The 20,483-nt window shown below is 39.2% G+C and overlaps 1 protein-coding gene across 1 annotated transcript in view; it reads left to right on the top strand.

The window, feature by feature from the left end:
- Window positions 1-623: 623 nt before the first annotated feature.
- The window catches only part of LOC131677947 (uncharacterized), a 114,906-nt gene continuing 95,046 nt past the window's right edge, over window positions 624-20,483 (top strand). Inside the window, exon 1 of the mRNA XM_058958051.1 lies at window positions 624-1,388. Within this exon, the coding sequence (XP_058814034.1) occupies window positions 1,346-1,388 (43 nt within the window). The 5' untranslated portion in view covers window positions 624-1,345. The remainder of the gene's footprint in view (window positions 1,389-20,483) is intronic.

Here is a 20,483-nt window from a genome sequence, read left to right as displayed (position 1 = left end):
CAATGTCAAACTCCTTCATATTTTGAACTACGTAGGAGATTCAGTGAAGACTATCGGAGAGAAGGATCGGCTGTGCATGATACAAAGCTGACACTTTCCTATTAGCCGGATATATTCTTTCCTCGCCTGATCTGGAGAGTTTCATGAATTTACACCATCTCATGAAGGTTTAGCTTAACTTAGGACGAACAGGAAATGCTGTTGCGGCGGCTACGGTGCTCAACAAATTACATTTCAAAACAGCGCGCATATAGCTCTGCGAATAATGTTAGAAACCACTATGTTTTACACTCTTTTCGCAAGATGTTTACTCATCATCTTATAAAATGATGGTTTTCCTTCATTTTCATAAACAATTATCAACAAATTGATCGGTAATTTGGTGTTTAAAAGTCATTTTTTACCAATGTTTACATACAATATATGCACTATGACAGAACAGAATAAAATCAGCAACACTTTCCTTCCAGCGCTATCTGCGAGCGGTTTCAACGTAGAATCGCCAATAGAGAAATGTGATCACCCTTTCCTTGCTTTTTCACTGGGATACGTTACTACTAGATAACGGACGTTATCTAGTGCTATTAGTAACGCCACAAAAGTTCCAACACGCCTTCATTTTGCTTTTCGTTTTAGTCGGAATTTGAACATCGAAGGAGCGTAATGGGTGGCTAGTCAGGCGTAGTGAGAGAAGAACAACGGCCTTTGTCCGCTATTTAGCGTTTGTTTTAAACACCACCACTTTTTCACCATTTTACGACTTGCGCTGGTTTGGCAATCGTTTGGTATGAATTTTCGTTAATCAGATAAATCGCGGGTGTCAAAAAGCTGATGAAGGAAGGTAATTAGGCGAAAATTTAAGCTGCGAAAGAAAAGTCGCAAAAAGGAAGTAAAAAGGTCTTTTCTCACTCGAGCTAGCAGATAGGAAAAAGAAGCAGCGGTCACGTAAAGAAAAAGTTTGCTAGTGTGCGGGTGTATTGGTGTAAGCGATCTCCATCATCATCTCCATTTGTGTTTGTGCGCGTGTTGTGCTATCGTTGACTCGGCTTGGCACGGAGATTCTCTACTTGCATGAATCGGATGCAGTCACTTAAATCCTGGAGATCACGTACTCGCTCGTTTTCACCTAAAAGTAAGGGAAACAGAGCTAACTGACTTCGAAAACAACGCGGAATTCGCGCAGTGATTTTCGTTAGCGAATTTCAATCAAATTCGAGAAGATCAAACGAAGTGCGTTGATTGGAAGGTCTTTTCCTGCTTTACAATCTGTGGTGCCATCCCCGTGGAAACTGCAGCAGTATCGGATTAAGAAAAAGTATTCAACTGAATAGAAGCAACAGCGATAATGGTGGAACGCATCGTGGAAGAAACTTCTGATGCAAATTCAGGTAAATATTCAGTTCAACGCTTTTTTGTGAAAATTGTACAAATGTAAACAAAAGGCTTTTTTCATACATACGAATGAGAGCTTTGAAACGCAACAAATTAACCTAAAAATTTGGATTCTACGATATTGATTTCTTAAACTACAGCAAAAAATACAACGGGCGAAACTGTATTTTTGTTTATTTAAAGTTTTGCCCTCCACGCTCCATGCAAACAAACAGGGCGATACTTTTTTGCTAGTAGTTAAGAGGCGAAACTGTTATTTTCGTATTTTTTTAGGATTATCAAGCTGATACCAGCTGTAAATAGTAATAATGATCGCTATTGAAAAAACACGGACGAAATCGGTGGTGGGACCGAAAAAGTAAACAATCTCCAAAGGGGTGATACTATCATTTTGTCAATTTCAATAGCAAAAACAAATTTTAATTTAATAATTTCAAATACTTTATGAAGTTTCGGGTTTCGATCACTGAATTATGCAATCTAGGATGTAAAAAACACAATAGTTGTTAAATAGGAAATAAAACCAAGTCTGGAAATATTCACTGGTGATTTTCTTTGAATGGTATCACTGCTAGTATCGCCCTTTTCAAGAAAAAGCGTTGAGTTGTCTATTTCTATACCTTTTTTTCAAAACGTCATAACTAACAAAAGTAAACAAACATCCATTACAAGCTGAGCATGGGACATAGCAAGAAGATTCATATATCTAAAATACTCGAAAAAAACAGTTCAGTGCATTGGTTACGTTGTGTTAGAATTTATAATTGTGATATATTGTTTTATTGATTACGAGAATTTGTCAGAACAGGACTGTATAATATCAGGTCAAGCATATAAGTTTAGGAAATCACATCAGGATCCAGCTTTGTTATTCGAGCCAAGTCCATGTAAACAAGCTCTTTGGACTACCGGAAAAGTGAGGTTTAACATTTTCATGCAATGATCTATTGCCTTCATTATCTATAAATAATAGAGATAGTAGCTCTACATATTCATTTAGCCTTAGAGTGGACGAAGCGTTGCAAAAATGCCTTAGAATCGATGTTTTAAACTGCTTTACCACATTGATTTTGTTCGGGTTTTCTCTATATTGATCATTGTTACTATTTACAGCTGATATCAGCTTGATAAATACGAAATACGAAAAACCGTTCCGCCCCTAAGCTGGTAGCAAAAAAATCATCACCCTGATGGTTTGCATGGGGCATGGAGGGCAAAACTTTGAATAAGTAACCAAAAATACAGTTCCGATTGTTGTATTTTTTTGGTAATTGTTTAGGTACTTTTTCCCTTGTAAGCGAAAAACGTGTTTTTATTTTAAAAATATTCTAGTTTAATGTTGTAGATTCTTAAAAGGGGCGGAAAGCTAAAATTTTAATAATTCATTAATAAGTATAAAAATAAGTTCTACTTACTGACCTTGCTCGTATGGTTATTGTGCTCTCGAAAGTAAGGCTTTTGGCGAAGCTAGCTTAATGCGGCTATGCCGCATAGCCGAGTCCAAGGACGAGGTGGCCTTGTTGCTAGCCATAGGAATCGCAAACCTGCGATCCACTTGTTTGTCCGGTATACTCAAACATAGGGGCTATCCCTAGTTTTATGTCCGACTGAGCGACAGCCACATTTAGGCAGCGACAACATTTTATTTTTTGTCAATGAATACTATCCTATTGTTACTAAATAGGACATTGTTAATGCCTAATGTGGCTACGCCACATAGATTTTTTCTAGTGCTGTCCTACTGAGCGGCAGCACTAGGGATAGCCCCTATGTTTGAGTATACCGGGCAAACGAGTGGATCACAGGTTTGCTTGCGACTCCGATGACAAGTAACAAAGCCACCTCGCCCGGCGGATCCTCGGCGGCTTCATTTTTAAACTTGTTAATGAATTATTAAAATTTTCGCTTTCCGCTTCGCCTCTTTTTTATGAATCTACAACACTCTAGTATTCACGACAGAAAAATCATGTTTTCCACTTACAGGGGGAAAAGTACCTAAAGTAAACAATTACCTATTTCTTTTTTCTGTAGTTTGAGCAAACTATATTGTAGAATGGTAGGTAATTTGTAATGTTGTTTATTGGGGGCATGGTCATTTGCCCATCTATTGTAGGTTAATTTGTTGCTATGTTTACATTTGTAAGTATCGTCCTTTTTACAAAAAAAAGCGTTGAATTACTAACATTATCTCAAAAATATCACGAAAAAACGTAATTTGAACGTTTTGGCTACATTTTTACATGCGATCATATTCATTTGACACTTCTATTAGTTATGATATTGCATAGAAAAAAAAGTTCTGGAGTTCTTCGTCGAGAGGGACCGAACGCGGTCTTAGACATCAAACAATGAAAACAAAAAAGCAGTTCTCTGGTAAACCAAAAAGCGATACCGGGTTCCGTGATGCTGCTCATTGTTGCAATCACATTTGCGATTATGACAAACTCTAGGGGAGAAAAAAATAATGCTAAATACTAGGACAACGGAAAATGTATCCATCCATTACTTTGCGCAAGAAAACATGCGTTCCTATAAAATTCGGTGACGCAACTTTACAGCCTCCTGGCAACCCTATACCAACATATGGAGCTTGACAGCGACCTACATATAGCTATAAAGCCCTAAACAAAGAATTATGTTCGATGATTAGATACCATATCATTCAGAAAATCGACATCTAGTAACCAAAGACAGCTTTTAATGATTCGATTCAAAATTATTGTTTTGATTTTCATGGCAGTGATGCTGGCTGTACAGAGACGCCATCCTGTATAAGGGTCTGCAACTTTATACAAACGCAGTGTTGCCAATATTACCTGTGCAAAAAATTTACACTGGAGTCTGTATTAGGTTTTACACACCCGACATAATCCCACTAAATGAGCCGGATGAACTTGTCTTAGGTTTGACAGTTCTCGGTGGTTTGTTTCCAGGTGAGTTATGTCAGTTGCAATTGAGTTCTACAAGATGACACGAATGAACTCATGATGAATGAAGTTCATGTTTGACAATTGAATACTTTACGATGACGTCACGAATGAACTGAGTGTTCATTTTTGACAGTTTGCTTGTACTGTTTACATGGACTTAGACAAATTCTTTACTATTTGCCTCGAGCGAATCTAGTCGTCCACAAATTGTTCTAAGTTCATGTAAACAGTACAAGCGAACTGTCAAGAAAAGTGAGGTTAACTGTGTCAGTAAAGAACCTAATTTTCGGTGGTTTGTTTATTTCGTCAGTTGCGTGAGTTCGAGGACAACGGGTGCTCATCTGTCACATACGAACTTACGTAACTCTCATGTAAACAAACCATTGATTTGCCTGAAGCAACTCAGTAAAGTTCAGTCGGAAAAGAGCCGAAATTCTGGCTGGTTCCAGTTAGTATTCCGGCTCCAGTGACACAACCGATTATAGTTAGAATCGGTTATGTTGCTGGAGCCGGAATACTAACTGCAACCAGCCGGAATTCCGGCTCATGTGCGGCTGAACTTTACTGGAAAAGCGCAAAGTATTTTTCGAACCCCATGTAAACCAGCCTCCTGTCAAGGACGACGTCTCTGTACAGCCAGCATCACTGCGATGAAAATCAAAACATTATTTTGAATCGAATGATTTAAAGCTGTAATTAGTTACTAAATGGGATTTTCTGAATAAAATGGTATTAAATCATCCCACAAGATGCAAAACGTCTTGTGGAATGCTTGAATATCGTGTATAGTGCCGAGCATAATTCTTTGTTTGGGCCTTTAACGCCCCATTTCCATATATGTAGGTCGCTGTCAAATTCTATGTGATGGTATAGGGTAGCCAGGGGGCTGATGTAAACAGTAATAGCCAACTGTCAAAAATGAACGAGTTCATTTGTGACGTAAGGGTAAAGTATTCGATTGTCAAACATGAACCTCATTCATCATGAGTTCATTCGTTGCGTCATCATCTTGTAGTACTTAATACTTTATAGCATTTTCGTTTTCGCTAGGTGATATACATGTGTAGTGCAAAAAAGAGGTACAGTAATGTTTCGATAATACCACAGTCGGTCTGTGCAGTAACCTGTTCATTGAACAGGTAGGCAAAATCAGACGGCCAGAAACTCATTTTGAGTGAACACAGCCGTAGCACGATAACTACTTTAAATGAAAGTAGAATCTCCGAACCTTGAAGTTTGACAATTTGATCTGAACGATAAACCAACCCAGCGTCTTCAGCGAGTAGAATTCAGAAATTCTTTGCTTTCCCATGACTGGTTCAACCAGAGATATGCACGCATCTCGTACTCTCACCGCATGTTCTGGATAGAACAGCTGCTTGAACGACGGCTGGAACAGCAGGGTGAGTGACATGGGCGACCGCTGGGACCATTCAAAAATTACGTAACGCGTTTGGGAGGGGGTACGACATGTTATGACATATGGGGGAGGGGGAGTAAGCTAGATCGTTACGTAACATGTTTATACTGAACAAAAAAAATCGAAGTATTTGTTACGTAATAGGTGGGGGGGATAGAGAAATTTGTGACAATTTGTTACATGGGGGAGTCAATTTTGGACAATTTTTCCGTTACGTAATTTATTATTGGTCCCTTATTTCTATTCCCTTTTGCACCGGTTCAATTCAAATATTGAACCAGCGTACATGGCTGCGATGTCCATATGGACGTTGGATAGAACTGTGTGCATGCCAAACGAGAGCGTTTATAACTTTTCAACACGTTGCGCCATACGTTCATATCTGTCGGTCGAACACTTGTTTTCTTGGATAGCCTAACACGATGTTTCTGCTCTTGCGACATACTAGTTATAAGCGCGTATGTATTTGGTTGGTTCAACGATAATAATGAACCGTTTACTTGTGCTTCAAAGAAATTGTTTGTTTTTTGAATTTACATTCTGAAGCTATGTCTACTGAAAGTGTAAAATGGACAAACTCAAATCAGGGGTTGCTCTAATCATGAACGCGTGGATGTTAAATGTCTGTTTCCTACGATATTTTGCGAGGAAAATAAGTTTTCTGAATTTAAGGAATTGCATGTAGAACATTCAAATTACTATCCCATTTGAAATAATTAAAGGAAGAGTTTGAACCGGTTGACAAATGTTTCAATCTATCTTATACAGAAGGACGAATAATTCTTGGTGTATATATGTTAATAATCATATAACGATTTATTAGTATTTATTCCCCATTATACATACGCTTGAACAAATTTGTTGCGCTCAGCTCCTGCGGGCAGTTTTCTGTCGACGAACATCTTTCATTGATCCTATTCGCTAGATATTGGATGGAATCGAATTAGAGATGATTGTGTCCTTTTGAGGGCCTTGTGGTATATTGAACAGGTTGACGATGGAACCACGCGTCGCCTCTGGTATTTATATAAACAAAAAGTAATAAAAATTTAAAGTTAGTCAAAAAGAATAAATCATCGTAGGGTAATGAGCATATTTTTGCCATGTTTCTATTATCACATTACCCATTTGAAGCCGTTGGTGGGCGTCTGCCATCTTTGTTCAACGCACTGGGTCCAATGGTATGACATCAGCGGATAATTTTTCCCCACACGGCTTTACTTTATGTAACCCGTACCGTTTCTCATTTTTTTTTTAAATTTTAGTTTCTTAAACTCAACCTGAAGGAATCTTGCTTATTAAGGTTTTGGGGAAATATCCTGACTATTAAAATCAGTGTATTCTACACCAGCGCTCCCCTTAACTACACGGCAAATAAGTTACGAAGAATTTAAAAAAAATGGAATCGACCGAAAGATATTTCGGTAATCCTAGTCATTGCAACAACATTTTTGGTAAAACATGAATTCGAGATTATTGACGATCAAAGTTTCGCGCCACGTCCTCCGCCCGTAAAGGACTAAGATGAACAGCGCTATAACTTTGCTTCTACTGCTTAGACATCTATACAAATTTGAGCTTCTTTCTTAACCTTCCGGAAGTCGCGCTAGTGCGCTTGAGTGCACGCTGCTCTGAAAATCTAGCGGAGTCGTCTTAGACCAGCTGCGGCTACTCGTTCATTGCGCTATTTGCGCGACTTCCGGATTTAAGAATTTATACTTTAAGATAAAAGAATAAAAGATTGACTTTTTGACCGACCTCATCATATATAAACCCTTAACGAAATAGTCCGAAACCCAATAATAGGCTCATTACCCTACATGTACATAAACAAATCAATTGTAAAAAAATCCTGGCACTTTTAACGCAACATGTGGCTTATTTGGATCAAAACGTAGTGTGCCTTGTCTGATTTTCAAAAAGCGTGATATAATCGAGACTAAACCGTGAGATAATCGAGGGTGATATAAACGAGTATTGATATAAACGCTTAGTGATGTAATCGAAACATTACTGTACACTAAACAATACGTTCCTTGGCGACATGACCGTGAACTCTAGTGATATGGGGTACCTCACTCCCTGTCAGAATGTAATCCGTACAGTGCCTATGATCGCAAGTCAGTCCCATGTGGATAGGGAATCCCATAGAACATGGGACTGACTTACGATTATGGGCAGTACACTGAAAACTAAATATCGTATTGACGGTCCGCGTGATCATCCAAGAACACACGCAATTATTTGAATTGCCACAGGGTTACGAAATCTAATTTATACACGCGAAGCAACGTGCACGCGAGCACACGCGACAAACACGTCAACATACGAAGGCTTAAGCCCTTCGCGATCATCTACACACACCTATACCCGCGATCGGGCCAACTTGATAACACCCCGGTAATAAGGTGAACGTTATAGTACTTACGAAGTTACAAACCCGATCGCAAACGCAAACCCACAAACGTCAGTGCTCGCACGATCCAGAATCGGTCATGTCGTCCTAGCAACTTAAGTTCATACATTCAGTTAGACCGATAAACAATAAAGCTCATATCCACTAGACAACGCGTTCCATGGCGACATCACTGGAAACTCTAGTGATATGGAAGAACCCATTTTCTTCTAGAATCTGAACCGTACACCAGAAATTAAGTATCAGATTCACGGCCCGCGTGCGATCATTCCATTCCAATCCACACGGCTATAAAACAGAATTTATACACGCGAAGTTACATACACGTTAGCACACGCGACATACAAACCCACAACACGTTAATGTACAAATGCTCGAGTCCTTCACGATGATCCACGCGATCGCGAAGTCCCTACGCCCGCACATATCTGAACCGTACAATGAATAATACATGCAGAATGTCGGTCCGCAGCAATTGGCCTCAAGCAGTGTTTTAGTGAGCGACATTGCCTGTCTCGTCTGCAATTGTAGTGTGTGATTCTGACGGCGAGCCCTTCCGAGAATCTAGCTCTACAGCCTCAGTAGGACTACTCTCGAAAAAAATGTGCACGATTAAATTCTCTAAATAGTGCTTTATTTGTATAATCCATAGCTTATATAGATTTTCTTGTAGTCGTGCACGGAGATGTGAAAAACATGGTTTTCATAAGAAAACAAAAAATCGATTTTTTGATGCTGACTGAAGAGGAGCCGCACATAAATATTTTAATGTCATTTTAACCATATTCTAAATACTCCTAGAATTTTTCTAAAATCCTCATGAAATTTCAGAAAACAATTATTTCTTCTTAAAATTATGTGCTGTGTTGTAAAATTAATGTTCGCTCAGAAACTCGTTTACGCTCAATTTTTTTATTATATTTCAAACACACTTCATCAAACACTAAAAGATGGCAATACTGAAATATATGCATATTAGTATTTGTAGTGCTCTGGCACGTAGGTATCAAAGTAGCAGTGAATAACTTACGAATATTAGGTACTCGTTTCTGCGCACTTTGTCATATTGCATTCGATGTTTCCTTATTCAAGAAACCGGTTTGGCTGTTAACACTTCAAAAATTGGTCGTCGTCGCAAAATTGTTGACTTTAGTGTATGGCAAAATATACAGGCATTTGAATATTATGGAAACATAAAATTTGAACAATATTACCCAATTGTAAATCAGAAGCTTTGATTTATAGTTTCTTTAGAATCTGGACAAAATAAAAATTACTTGCTTGGGAAACATCAAATTGTGAATGATAATCAGTGCTGTTTTTTAGACTGATTGACCAAAACCTTCGATTAATAGTTCGAATAATAATTCTGCCCACATGTTAGTGGTAGTACCTCTCCTAGTTTTTATTGTATCTATAATATTGTACCAGCAATAATTTAAATTCTTCAGCAAGAGGTAATTTGTACAGAATGTAAGACATTGGATCGGCCAGCTTGTATTAGGACCAGGTGAACGTTTGACTCTGTAATAATCTTCCGACGAACGTATTGTGCTGTTTAATATTATAGTCAACATATCGATTGAACATTACAAACTCATTTCCCATCCTAAAAGATGATAGACTGGACAGGAAAAATAATAGAATGCGTCATTATCACCGTTTTCGATCTCGAACCAACCGGCATTTGTCTAATATGTTTCATTTACCATCGTTCTCTACTTTTTTCACGACGCGTTCTGTTTTCTCCTACACGGTTCAGCAATCTTGCGACGTAATTACCAAAATAAAATATGAAAACATGTGGAATGAAGGTAAGCTCTCCTTCAAATATGTGTGTGATTGGTATGCGTTCGTGAGTATTTACCGGCTTGCATTGGTCGTTGTTTCCTAAGCAGAATTTTACTGATTGGGGTACTACTACCACAATAATAGATGGTTATTACTAGCTGTGGAAAAACACCATTCAAAGTGTTTTTCCGCTTGACCACGACGTTGTTTGAAAAATTCTATCATAGTTCCTAAAATTCCTATTATTCTGAAATTTATATAATCCGTTTTTGAAGCCTGGTATAAATAGTTAGCTAAATGTTAGCATCGCAACTGTCTCTCATTCCATTGAACGTTTGGGCAATATGAATGAGCCAAAACTGTTTTAATGCTCGTTGTAGTGCGAATATAAATATGATGGCTGTGAGCTTCTGTATTTTGGGCAATGTTTACCGCTTTGATTATAGTTTGTTTACAAAACATTCTTTGACCGTTTTGAAACATTAATATTAAAGTAAAAATTTACGTGAACAGTAAAAATCAATAGGTTTGTTCCAGTACCAGGAGAAACTGGAACTACTCCGGAACAAACAGGAAAAAATCGTTCCTGTATTCTTTTCTTTTTGCTTCTGGTAGAAAACCGGAGTAAAAAGGAGCAAGAATGTTTTGCTCCTGTTTGCTCCGTAGCAACAGGAAGTAACTTCCGTGTATTGGAACAAACCTAATATTTCGATCATGAATCGATCAAAGGGCCGAAGTCGCAATGATATCGAATCGAGAAAGATAGCTTTGAAAATTCGGTTCAGAAAATTAAATCGTATTTTAACAGTGTTTGCATACTGCGCTTTCAAATGTACTGAAACACTTTGAAACAATGCTAGTTTTCGGAAGCATAACTAAAATGTTTTATATAATAACGGTTTCGTTGATAAAATTGAAAAAAAAAAATATTTCGCCGAGTGTTGTTATGAAATGTTGATTAGGCAATTTTCGAGTCGCCCTCTTGTTTTGACGACCTTGAATTTCGCCCTGCAGTGTCGCCATAAAACAAAAATCAAATGTGGCTTTCGCCGTGCTCGCTGGAGGGTAAAATTTGTTATTCCCCCGGGGGCGTAACAAGCATTTGGTTTTTGTTTAGGGCGATTCTGTTTACGGACCTTGTAAACAATGATGCTGTCAATTTCGCCCGTATACACTACCTTAGAAATGCAGAGGCGTAACCCGCCTGAAAGTCGGATCCGCCGTTTTGTTTTTTTTTTATTGATTTTCATGAAGTGTGAAATATTTATAAATGAGTGTTTATATTTTTTATAAAGTATTTTTACTCCTCTTTCGGATCAAATCTCTGTTTGTGTACATTTGTTAGTTAGGTCCATTTGTCGGTTCACGATCGATTTGTCTATTTCTAGGCTGGGTTTGCAAAACGACGTATTGACAAATTGGTCGAACAGAGAATAATGAGTTTGAAGCATTTTCAAATAACAAAAAAATAGCTTAAGACATTGTTAGTTTCTCTGCTTTGGTAGTGTAATACGGTTGATACGAAATTGTTAGATTAATTGTGATTTTTATCAAAACTTGACAATACGACCATTTGCTGCCAATACCACATTTTGGCAGCATTCAATACGTCATATTTAATGCAAATATTACACATACTTCATAGTAAGTAATACTCATTTCTGAACAACAGAGCACATACGATTGTTCAAAAATACAAATTAATCTGTACCGTTGTGCGGTGCTACTTTAGTGTATGGCAAAATATACGGGCTTTTATTAGTTTTATTATACCTTTGACATTTGTAGAGCCATGGCTTTTAAACATATGCCTTTTGTCATTTTTCTTAACACTGTTTTCTAAAACAAACAAAACTTCAAGGGTCGCTAAAAGTGATTGGAGGCTCGTAAAATAAGACTACTCAACAAAACAGAAAATTCAAAGTGTACCGAGACCAAATACTGTTTTTGGAAAGTAGAAGAAAAAAATGAAAAATGGCGTGTTCCGTTTGTTTCTAGTACGCCAGGATCGGTTTTATGAGCATTTGAAGGGTTTTGTGTGATGAAAAATGGCGTTTTTCATTTGTTTCTAGTATGTAAGGAGCATTTGAAGATTTTTGTGCTTTTAAAAAAGTTGTTTTCAATATCATTATCAACAACTTTACCGAAGATACCAAGCCTCTAAATAATGTTTTGAGTTTATTCTCCCTAATTATGTCCAAGAGAATTAATTACCAAAATTGTCTTTTTTTCAAGAGATGCTCTGTATTATGTTGTATAATTTCTTTGAAGACATTGAACCTCCAAAGTTGGTGGTTGCGAAATAATCTGATCTTGGTCGCGAAAAAACTGGTTTCGAACCTTTATTTCAGAATTCTTGACATAAAAAGTCCATAACTTGAGAACCAGTTGTGTACTGGTCTTGTGTACTAATTACGCCATCAGTTTAGCACTCAAATATACGTCATAAATAGGGTTCGTCGCGGTTGCGGTAATCACCGCAACCGCGCGGTATTTACCGCACCCGCACCGCAATTTCTGCGGTGCGGTGAGAGGCTTTTTCCCGCAGATGCGGTGCGGGAAAGAGCTTTTACCGCGCGGTTTTACCGCAACCGCACCGCAAAAAAATAATTGATAAAGTGATAATTTTGATTATTCTAAATTGATAAACAGACTGCTATTACGAAAGAAAATCTAGCTGCGCCCGAAATATTTTGACGCTATTATTTTTACGACATATTTTGGACTAGTTATTTGATACTTCTAAGTAAAAATTCACAAACTAAACATTTCAAATACATAAAATGCAAGATCCAAATAGAAACAAAATTATTAGATCATTTAAAAACAATAAATTTGTACTCTTAAATCCAATTTAAAAGTGCATAACTTCTCCCGATTTATGTTGGTAATCGTGGAATTATGAATCGTTTTCGATATCAATTTTTCAATTGCGAATTTTGACTAATTTAAAGGAATTAGAGATGAACTTATTATGCTGGGACTTAAACACAACCCAAAGAATATAATTATCTTCGTCAAACCAAACGAATTTGCAATAATTGGCAGTGGATACAAATGTATGAAAGAGTCCAAAATAAGGAAGGGTCCAAATTTGGATGATTATTCTATTATTCGTTCATCAACATCGTATTTCTATCTTCTTTGATTGCTGTGTAAATTCAATGTGAATTTTTCTACAGTCTATTTTAATGGACTCTCTCAAAAAGTATGCTGCATAACTGTTTTTCGCGTACTTCCAATCAAATTTACTATAATTTTCTACCAAATTAAGTCCTAATATTTTTCAGTTAAGACTATTTTGTAGCTTTTTGAAGCTTTTTTTTGCCAAATACCACATAGTTTGACTCCCGTTCACTGCAATTGAAGTTTTTGCCTTTGGCTTATTGGCAAAATATTCGAGGAAAATACATTAAATGCTAGAACTTTCGAACTAGCCTTAGGAAAATTACACTTGATACATTTTTAAAGGGAGCAATCTTAGTTTTTGAATGAGAATACATCTGTTTCTTGAAGAATGCGGAAGTTAGAGTTTTGAGATATATTGTCCGTAAAACCCCCTATTTTTAAAAATCATTTCTGTTGTATGCTACAAATTATACATTTTTGCAGTTTTTCTAATGTTCAATAATTCTGTACCGGTTGAGACCGGACACCTGATTAGATGTAATGTATAGAGCAATTTTTTCGTCAAATATGGCGTCGTTCTTATTGATGAAATACAATATGTTTTTATTTCACTGTATTGGAATATATGGGCTACTATATAGAAGTACTGGTATTTCGAATTTAAATTTTTGTTGGTGAAATTCCTTTAAGAATGAAAGGTGGTTTTACTACGTAAATGCGAAAATCATACATTTTATTTTCATATGTCAAAAGCATTGAAAATATGAAAATTTAAAGAAAAAAATATGCAACTTCATTTCTTATTACATTTTTATTCCCCTTTTTTCAATTAACTGAAGGGTTGCTAAAATAAAAGTTTTCCTATTACTGCAGTAGAACGTTTTGAATGTATAATGTTTGTCTTAAAATGAACGGAATTTTATTAATAGAAAATGCAAAAGTTGATTTTTTCATAAACATTACATTCTGAGGAGTTTCTTAAAGTTAAATTTCGTGTGAATAAAAATAACATTTTATTATATACTGTTACACAAATGAACAATTTTCCAACACCACACGCAAAAAAAATCTGAATTTTATCGTTGACGTAATTGCAAACATGACACAATTCACGAAATGACGAAACATTACCTTGTTCCGTTTAATTTTACATGCTACATATACTTTACATTGCGCAATGACATAAAATTACACTTCCTACCATTCAGAACAAACGCTGTATGTGGAGTAATTTTACATGATTTACGAAATTAAACGTCATGTAAAATTAAAATGAAACGTAAAACTAAGTCATTTTTGATGCTCGTATATGTCATGGTCAGGAGACGTAAATTTACACTATTTTTTCTAGGTGTGTATTTTTTAAAAATATAAAAATTTTACCGCATTACCGCGCGGTGCGGTAAATAAAGTGCGGTTGCGGTAAGCGGTGTGGTTTTATTATTTTTTTGCGGTTGCGGTGCGGACAATCCATTTACCGCCCACATCCGCACCGCGACGAACCCTAGTCATAAATAGCCCCTTATTACACTTTTTATTTTGCGAAATTTTCAATCCCACCGTGTGGTTATTTTTATAATTGATGATTCAAAAAATCTTCAAATGCTCTTAAAAACCTATTCGGACATACTAGGAATAAACTGATATTGCCATTTTTCATCATTTTTCTTTTATACGAAAAACAATATGCAGTCTCAACCCACTCAAGTTTTTCTGACAAGTAACGTTGTAAATGTTGAATTGAAATGAATCCCTTATTTTAGAAAATGCGATAAATGCGTGATGCTTTACTGTTGAAAAAGCCTCTGATATCAGTATAAATTAATGATATTTCAATGAAAGTAAATAAAACTGTTTAATTTTTATTTTATATCGAATTTAAGAAGTGTGCAAAGTAGCCTCCAGCTAGTCCACAAAAATATTTGTGTACGCTATATGGACTATTTTATGCGCAATTTCTTTTTTTTTTTTAATTTTTATATTGTGTGAAGTTTTGTTTATAAAATTATAATAACTATTTACAATTCATTATCAAAATTCAATTCATGTAGATTCACTATGTCGCATTGGTTTATGAAGCTCGTATAACGAATAAAAAGTTGTAGAATTTGTGATTTTGTTGTTCTTGCCATTTCACTTAATGTAGGTCTGATGAGATCCGTGAACGTCAGTCTACGCCATCCGTGCAGTTGTACTGTTATTTTCCGCTGTAGTATTTCCCACGCATCTTTCACCCGTGGTCACTCACAAAATTTGTGCTGTAAGGTTTCGACCACGGTGTTGCAGTATTCGCAGTTTTCATCATCCGACCGTCGTAGAATGAACAACAGTCGTCGGTGCTCCGTTTTTCCGTTGACTAGCAGGAACAAATTGCTTCTCTGAGCTGATAAGAGTCCTCGGGTTCGATGAATGTTTAGCCAAACTCGAATCCATCTTACGTTAGGATTTTCTTGTACCACTTTTGGTTCCTCTGTGTTGTCCACGTAGAGTCGGTGGATAAGATTTACGGAAGGGTTCTGTTGAATTTGTGGGGGTATGTGCGGAAGTTGTTGGTGAATTAATTTTAAGTAAGGACAGTCTGCAGGAGGATTCGAGGGATTGGGATTATTATTGGGTAGAAAGGACTTGTAGAAGGGTATGGAATTGATTTCCTTCATATGGCGGTTGATTAATAGCGACTTGCATTTTAGCGCCGGTAGCTGAAGTTTTAGGCCTCCTAGCTCCCGATCTCGTGTTAATTGTTGGATTGGCACTCGAGCTGGTATCCCTCACCACAGGAAATTTCCCATCAGTGAGGTAAGTTTTGCTATATGAACACTCGTCGGCGGTATGATGGATGATAGGTACCAAATACGGGACGTAGCAAACAAGTTCAACACAGTTACTTTTTGCAGCAGTGTCAGCGAGCGTGATGTTTGTAGAAACAAAAGTTGAGAGAATTTTCCCACCGTTTTATCCCAGTTCAATTTAACCATTGCTCGAATCGAATTTGCGAAGATCACACCCAGTAACTTCCAAGTTTCTACCGTCTGCAGCCATGGTATATCCATTGGGTTACCGTCAATGAATCCCACGTCAATGGAAGTTGTTTTCGCCAAGTTTAGTCTCGAGCCCGAAACCAGAGAGAAACGGGAGAAGACGTCATGTATTCGCTCTATTTTTGCCGTCGTGGTAGCGATAATACTTATATCATCGGCATAAGCTACGATCAGGTCGTTGCCGCATACGTGTTCGAGTTGGTTCAGGAGTGGTACCAAGAAGAGGGCAAAACAAGCTACTGAGAGGATTGCCTTGAGTTACCGACCGCTGTATGGGAAAGGGAGACGACAAATGTCCGTTGACAAACAGTCGTGACGACGACCTTTCGGCTAGTTGGGACAGCATCTCTACCAATCTGGGGTTGATACCGATTGCGCACATGTTCCCGAATAGAAATCTTCGGTTCACCCGATCGAACGCATGGTCCAGAACAAATGAGATTAGTTTCGCTCTTTGTTTGTGTTGGATCAGCTGAGCGATTGTCTTTGAGAGATAGAGTTGCTTGGAAAATGTTCCGATCGGAGTTGGAGCATTTTTGTACGTCTCTCAAAAGCCGATGGGCGCACTCACCACTTTCTCAAGCCTTGTTTTGAGAATGCGGGACAGAAGTTTGTAGTTATAGTTGATGAGTGAGATTGGTCTGTACGAGTGAGCAGTGTCTCCTGTGTCTATCTTTTTCACCAGTACGAAGATGCTGTCCACAAACTTGGAGGGGAAATTAGCTGATAGAGCTTCATTCAACACGAGGTTGATTTCCCGATGGATGACATCAAAAGTTCGTAGATAGAATTCTCTCGGAAGACCATCCGACCCCGGAGATTTCCTCGGTGCGCTTGTTTTTATTAACGACAAAATTTCGGTTGTTTTCTCACTCATGCAGTGCTCGTTCGATTCGTCGTGCTCGGGAATTTCTCTAGCACAAACAAAGTCAGCGTCCCGCTCCTGTTCCGTCTCGTGTTCAGTATACAGCTCTCGGTAATATTGTAACATGTGTTGTTCGATGTCTTCGGAGTGTTCGACGAACTCATTCCTCTCGTTTTGTAAACGTGTGATCGTCGTTCGTTTTCGCCTGCGCTCCCCAAGTTGAAAAGTGGAGAGGGGTTCACCAGCGATGTATGTTTCGTTGATCCGTACAAACATGCGCGTGGAATCTCGTTGTAGTTTTAACATATCTGCTTTGACACGCTTGATGGTCGTCAGCATAGTTGCGTCCCGATAATAGTCGTTGTACGCCCGACGCAGTTTGGCGTATAATCGTTGGTGTTCGTGGTGGAAATCGTCGAACGCTAATTTTGACTTCCACCGAAAAAAAGATTTTATTTTGGTCTTGGCATACGACAGCCAACATTCCATCCAAGAACGAAAATTGTGACGTTGGCGAGTCCAATACTGCCAGCGGAATCTAAACTCTTCGATATTTTCTTCTGTTAGAAGGTGCGGGCGGAGGGACCAGAGGCCCCGGCCTGGTGCTCGGCCGAGGTGTTGAAGGCATACTCGTGTTGTGACAGCTTTGTGGTTTGTAAACGAACACACATGCGTGCCCGCCGTTCTCAGGTGGCTGAGAAGTACCGAGCTAAAGTACAATCGATCTATCCTCGACATCGAGTTGTGCGTGATGTAAGTGTGGCCGGGAGTTTGTGGACGAAGTTTTAGCCATGGGTCGTGTAGCTGGATTTGCCCGACAGCAGCTTGGAGAGCCGGGCTTGAGTTGTACCCCGTTGCGTCGCATTGTCTCAACACGCAATTGAAATCGCCTGCCAAGATAACGTGTTCGGTTCTGTGTCGAAGGTAGGATGCGAGAGTGTTGTTGAAGAATCTTTCCCGCTCGGCTCTCGCTTGGGAACCCGATGGTGCGTAGATGTTGCAGAGAGTTGTATCTTGTATTCGTAATGCTGTTAGACGTCCATCGAGACTTTTCTCGACGTGTGAGAAACTAATGTGCTCTTTCAAAGCGATTGCGGTTCCCCTTCTGGCATGATCTACATTGCTGATTACGTTGAAACCAGGCAAGGATGTTTGTTCGTTTTCGACCTCCTGCATGAAAACGATATCCAATTCCATTGTACGGACGAACGAGCGTAGCGCGTTTAACTTTGTCGTGTTTGATATTGTGCTGATGTTGATGGTAGCAATATTGTAGCTGGTGTGCTCCATCACAAATTGCTAATATCCTCAGGCGACTCGTCGCCGCCATAGTGTCGTAGTGAGCGTCGGCTTTTTGTCGAAGTTGATGATCGATCGGTTTCCTCATCGTCGCTTTTTCGTTCTGCTGAAGTAGTTCTACGTGGTGCGTCTCCCTCGCTAACCATTTGTAGGCTCGGGGTTTTGAAGATTCCTTCGGTGGGTAAAATCAAGTGTCGACCGCGAGCTAGATAGGTATTGGGTCGTTGTTGCTGGGGTTTGCTTGTGTTCGAGGGTGGCATCAAGAGCATCACCGCGTTCTGTTTTAGCTGTGTGTCCGCTGTGTTATTGGTCGGTTTCAGTATTGACGGCTTAGTTTGCGGTGTTTTGTGCGGAGCCGACTTCGGGCGTGCCGGTTGCTTTACGACTTTTACGTAGGCCGAGTTTGCTTGATCTGCGTCAAATTTTTGGACCAGAAGCTTTGCATTCTGGATGGATGATATACCACTGTGTACGGATTCATTACAGTGGCGGCAGGTTTGCAGTTGACCATAATAGGCTATTGCCGTTGTTTCCCCGTCTATGGTGACAAAAGAAGGGATATTCTTCTTCACCAGCATCTTTGCAACCCGAACACCAGTCGGGATGCCACCGAAAGCGTATTTCTCGTCCCACATCAATTCGTGGACAGAGAGCACGTCACCGTATGTCTGTAGGAACTGGATAATTTTCTCGTTTGTCACATCTTCGGAGAGATCAAATAATTTCACCTCCACTGCTCCGTCCTCCATGGTGATCCGTAGTTTGTAGGTTTTGCCGTCGATCTCCGTCTCGTGTATATTGTCGTGCTTGTTCCATCCGTCACAGCATATACTGTTTCCCCTTTGCGCAACGATAATTGAGCGGTGTCGCACTGCACTGTTCGTGTATCAGCGTAGCTGTATTAATGTTGATGTATTATTAATGATGTGACTTATCCTTCCTTCTAGCATATAAATTTGCGCTGCAAAGCAGCAACAGTTCCAGTTCAATTTCAACCACGAAGCAGCAGCAACCTAATAAAGGAGTAAAATTAGTGTCATCGAAACAAGGTTTTTCATTTAGTTTTTATACGCCACCAGTCAGCGTCATTCGTTTGAGCATCGCCGGAACGGTCCTCAAGTGGCCATTGCGATTGCTCTCAACCATACAGTCCACCCGGAAGGAAAAAGAACCCCAGCTGAAGTCCGCGAAGAATCCAGAGAATTTCTTTGTAGTGACTCAGCCCTCCACGTTCCACTAACGTTCCTCCAGTCGGAACATCTATGGTCCTTCGAACCGGATGAAGATCAAGCCGGCGGATCGAGCCATCAAGTAGCCGCATCGACGCCAAACGAAATCGTAAGGATTAAATTTTTCCACCTGTGTTGCTGCATTTCATTCGTTCGGTGTGAGCCAACGCAGAACGTGTTCAATCCTGTTCGATCGCGACCAGAGCGTCGCTCGCGCAAGAAGGAAAACAAGCAACGCGCGTACGTGTTTAATCCTGTTCAATAGTCGTTGCGCGTGTGAGAAGGAAGCCAAAACGTGTCCGTGCATGTTCAAATTTGTTAGCCGCACGTGTTTTAAGAACAATGCCAGTCGGACACTCACCGCCCATACCTTTACTGAATCCTGAAGATGAAAATGTGATTCCACCGTTACCATCACCCACACGAAGTGAAAGTGAATCTTTTCGTGGTTTTCAGGATTCAGAAATAGCAGCTGATGCCGCCACCACGAAGGAACTGACCGGACTTTTCCGACAGCGAAGCCAGGTACACCGCAAATTGGTGCGGTTACATTCGACTTTCCGAGACGTCCGGCATTTCGAATTGGCCCAGCTTAACGTTATGAGCAGCAAACTTGCCAATGCTTATGCCGAGTTTAACAGCATCCAAAACCGCATAATGGCGCTCGTTCCGGATGAAAAAGTGGCAGAACAGGAAAGAGCCTGCGACGCTTTTGAAGATCTGCATGATTACCTCTCCACGGCAATTGAAGGAATAATAATCCAGATGAAAAATGATGCTATTCTGCCACCCACCGCACCGCAAGTTGTAATTCAACAGCAACCATTGAAAGCACCGATTCCTACCTTCGATGGGATGTATGCAAATTGGCCAAAATTCAAAGCGGTTTTCCAGGACCTAATGGCCAACTCAGCAGACACCGATGCAATAAAATTGTACCACCTGGACAAGGCTCTTGTGGGTGCGGCGGCTGG

Source organism: Topomyia yanbarensis, chromosome 1 (assembly GCF_030247195.1).
Source record: "Topomyia yanbarensis strain Yona2022 chromosome 1, ASM3024719v1, whole genome shotgun sequence".
In the NCBI taxonomy this organism is placed as follows: Eukaryota; Metazoa; Arthropoda; class Insecta; order Diptera; family Culicidae; genus Topomyia; species Topomyia yanbarensis.
The sequence above is the reverse complement of the archived record's forward strand: the minus strand, read 5'-3'. Positions and strand labels throughout refer to the sequence as shown.